This window comes from Mustela nigripes, unplaced genomic scaffold (genome assembly GCF_022355385.1).
Source record: "Mustela nigripes isolate SB6536 unplaced genomic scaffold, MUSNIG.SB6536 HiC_scaffold_20, whole genome shotgun sequence".
Taxonomy (NCBI): Eukaryota; Metazoa; Chordata; class Mammalia; order Carnivora; family Mustelidae; genus Mustela; species Mustela nigripes.
Window position 1 is genome coordinate 1167536 of NW_026739436.1, and position 4096 is coordinate 1171631.

Consider the following 4096-nt stretch of genomic DNA (forward strand, 5'->3'; position numbering starts at 1 on the left):
TTTTTGCTGATTGATTGATTGATTGATTGATTCCTCTCTCTCTCTCTCTCTCCCTTTCCTCTTCCCTTTCTCCTCTCCTCCCTCCCTCTCTCTTTTCTTTCATTCCATCATTCCTTTATTTCTTGTTTTCCTTCTTCCTGGATGCCTTCAAGAGTCTCTAGCTTTATTTTTGACATTTTCATTATACTGTGTCTTGAAAAAGGTTTTTTTCGCATTAAGATACTAGGGTATTCTCAAAGAACAAATAATCCAATGAAGAAATGGACAGAAGACACCAACAGACATTTCTGCAAAGAAGACACATGAAAAAGTGCTCCATATCACTCGGCATCAGGGAAATACAAATCAAAACCACAATGCGATATCACCTCACACCAGTCAGAATGGCTAAAATTAACAAGTCAGGAAATGACAGATGCTGGCGAGGATGCGGAGAAAGGCGAACCCTCCTACACTGTTGGTGGGAATGCAAGCTGGTGCAGCCACTCTGGAAAACAGTTTGGAGGTTCCTCAAAATGTTGAAAATAGAACTACCTAAAACCCAGCAATTGCATTCCTGGGTATTCACCCTAAAGATACAAATGTAGTGATCCAAAGTGGCACATGCACCTCAATGTTTATTTTTTTTTTTTCTACAATTTTTTTAAAGTGAGACTGTGGAGTTAACTCGTGGCAGCAGTCCTTTTCAACTGTTGTTCCCTGCTCCCAGTCTCTTTTTTTTTTTTTTTTTTTTAAGATTTTATTTATTTATCCGACAGAGAGAGATCACAAGTAGGCAGAGAGGCAGGCAGAGAGAGAGAGGAGGAAGCAGGCTCCCTGCTGAGCAGAGAGCCCGATGCGGGACTCGATCCCAGGACCCTGAGATCATGACCTGAGCCGAAGGCAGCGGCCCAACCCACTGAGCCACCCAGGCTCCCGCACCTCAATGTTTATAGCAGCAATGTCCACCATAGCCAAACTATGGAAAGAACGTAGGTGACCATCAACAGATGAATGGATAAAGAAGATGTGGTGTATATAGACAATGGAATACTATGCAGCCATTGAAAGAAATGTAATCTTGCCATTTGCAATGACATGGATGGAATTAGAGAGTATTATGCTGAGTAAAATAAGTTAATCAGAGAAAGACAATTACTGTATGATCTTACTAATATGAGGAATTTGAGAGGCAGGGCAGGGGCAGTGAGGGGCAGGAAAGGAAAAAATGAAACAAGATGGGATCGGGAAGGAGACAAACCATAAGAGACTCTTAATCTCAGGAAACAAACTGATGGTTGTGGAGGGAGTAGGGGAAAGGGAGAGGGTGATTGGGTTATGGACACTGGGAAGGTTATCTGCTATGGTGAATGCTGTGAAGTGTGTAAGCCTGATGATCCACAGACCTGTACCCCAGGGGCAAATAATATACTATATGTTAATAAAAGTAAAAAATAATTTAAAAAAATTTTTAAAGATACTAGGGTGTTCTGTTAGTTTTGTGCACTGGCATGTACAAGTCTTTCCCCAGTTTGGGAAGTTCTTTAAAATACACTCTCTGCCTCCTTTTCCCTGACTTCTCCTTCTGGAATTCAAATTATTCTAATGTTTGCCTCTCTGATCAAATATGATAGACCTCATAGCCCTCTTCACTTAAAATAAAATAATCTTACTTCTTTCTCTTTTCCTAACTGTATTATTTCTCTATCTTCCAAGTCAGTATTCTTTCTGTCTCATCTGTGTTGCTACTGATGCTCTCTATTGCATTTTTCTTCTTCATTTCTTGAGATTTCTTCTGTAGAAATTTCTTTGGGGCTTTATGAGATTGTCAATATATTTGATTAAGAACTGCTTCTGCTCATTAATTTTAGCGCTTTATCAATTTATCAATTATTTATTTATCAATTGCTTTTCTGAGTTTTCTTATAGTTCACTGAATTTGTTTCTAATAGCTATTTTGAATTTCCATTGTGAACTAGATCACAATGTTCCATGCCTTTGAGCTATTAGACAACTTTCACTTTATTTTTATCATACCACATCTCCTTGACTTGATTGTTTTGTTTTGTTTTAAGATTTTATTTATTTATTTGACAGACAGAAATCACAAGTAGGTAGAGAGGCAGGCAGAGAAAGAAAGAGAGAGAGGAGGAAGCAGGCTCTCTCCTCAGCAGGGCCCGAATGCGGGACTCAATCCCAGGACCCTGGGATCATGACCTGAGCCGAAGTCATGAGGCTTTAACCCACTGAGCCACCCAGGCGTCCCGACCTGGGTGTTTGAATGAATGTCTCTGCTTTCACATTTAAAATAAAAGACACCTTTTTAAATTAATATTTTCTGTCTTCTCTGTTATAAATTTAACTGGCTGGCTATTAGGCGCCTTTCTTTTGTATTCCAAGAGGCAGTGCTGCCAAATCTGTGGGTTGTTCCTTACCGCACAACCTTGGCCTATAATTGGAAAACCCTTCCCATCTTCCAGAGTTCCTTCACAATGGATACACTTGGGAATGTACACAGAGAGCAGCACGGTACCGGGAGATGTAAGTTAAGCAGTTAAGATGTGACTTAAGACATCTTTAGAGGTGTCACTGCCAGATGGTAATGGGCCCTCCCAGACCTTTGCAGGCAATATAAATTTGCTAAATTCCTAAGCAGACAGTAAGAAATGCAATCCTTTAATCGCCTTTGGCATTCTTCTTGGCTTCCTTCCCTTCCCTCCACCTTCCACGCCCAGCCAGAGTTCATCTTCAGACATCCAGGTGCTGCTAGAAAGAAAACAGGTTTCTCCAGTCACAAGGGACCCAAGAGACACAGGCAGTAATTCACTACTTCCCATCTCCTCTGCCAGAGAGAGTAACCACTGCCAAACTGCCAAACAGTTTATCTCCTCTTGCAGTACCACCCTGAAAGGGGGAAGCTTTGCCAAGTTCCTCCCTCTCCTCCGAATTCAAATTCTTTTTTCTCCACAGCAGTGCTGTGCCAGATTCTCCCCTATTCAAAGGTAGGAACTCCACAACTTCTCTTGCCTGTGAGCATCCACCCCAGTTTTGCTGTCCCACCCTTCCACGACCACTTACCATGGCAACTAGGTGTGGGACAGGCTCACTAACTGCTTTGGGTCTATAGCTCCTACTGAGGTCCTATCTACCTACTTTCAGTTGCACAGATGGACCAGAAAGCTCCTTGGGCTCCTGGTGTAAGATGTAAGACATTTTTGTTTTGCTTATGGACCTCTAATTAGTTGCTGATCAAAGGGAGAGATAGGAGGAATGAGTCATGCTCCTATGATGGTGACGTTATTCTTTGTATTTTGCTCAATTCTGCTGTAAATCGAAAACTGCTCTTAAAAAAAAAAAAAAGTACTACTTTTTTTAAAAAGGGTGTCCATAGTTTAATTTACTAGTATTAGCACTTCTATACAATAAAAAGAATATGTCAAATCTTTCCATATAAATACATTTAGAATCCATTTTTCACCCAAACACAGAAATTAGCCTTCTGTGCTATTACACATGCTATATTATGTCCCAGATCATGTTAATCTACATGAAACAAACAGCTCTAACAGATGAAACATTTAAACAACCTAGCAGTAGCATAATGTTTCTAAACTCTGCATGACCTTGTTTTGCTATCCCCTCCTTCCAGGGAATTTTGGAAATGCTAGAAACATTCTAGGTGTCATAATTGATGACACAGATATTACCATAGCTAGAGGTCAAAAAGGCTCAAACACACTACATTATATAAGATAGCAAACACAACTGGAAATGATACAATCCCAAAGTCACTATACTGGAGTTTAAGACACTCTCCTATAAAGTAACATTTTCTTTAGGTACTGTTCAGAAGAAAATTGAGCCCTCTAGATAGCTTGACTATATCCCCACAGAGTGGTTTCAAGAGACATGAAACAAGAAGACCTCCAGCCACTGCCGGTATTCTGCTGAGCCCTCAGCTCCTAAACCAATGATGTCATTCACAGTGAAGTGTGTCTTTGTCTCCCCCACACTCACAGTTATGGAGTCTTGGCTGAGATTCTGCCTGGAAGAGAAGGTCATAAACACATAGCGCCTATCTGTTACCAAAGGAACAGAGCTCATTTGCAACAGAATA

At 40.7% G+C, this 4096-nt stretch overlaps 1 protein-coding gene across 2 annotated transcripts in view; it reads right to left on the minus strand.

Moving 5' to 3' along the window:
• Nucleotides 1-2116: 2116 nt before the first annotated feature.
• LOC132008018 (protein kibra-like) overlaps nt 2117-4096 on the minus strand; it is a 10925-nt gene continuing 8945 nt past the window's right edge. The window contains exon 2 of one of the 2 annotated variants that reach the window (XM_059386378.1): nt 2117-2742. In XM_059386378.1, coding sequence (XP_059242361.1) covers nt 2628-2742 — 115 coding nt within the window. In that variant the 3' untranslated portion in view covers nt 2117-2627. Of the gene's footprint in view, nt 2746-4096 lie in introns of both variants that reach the window. The other variant, XM_059386377.1, reaches the window with a different exon arrangement.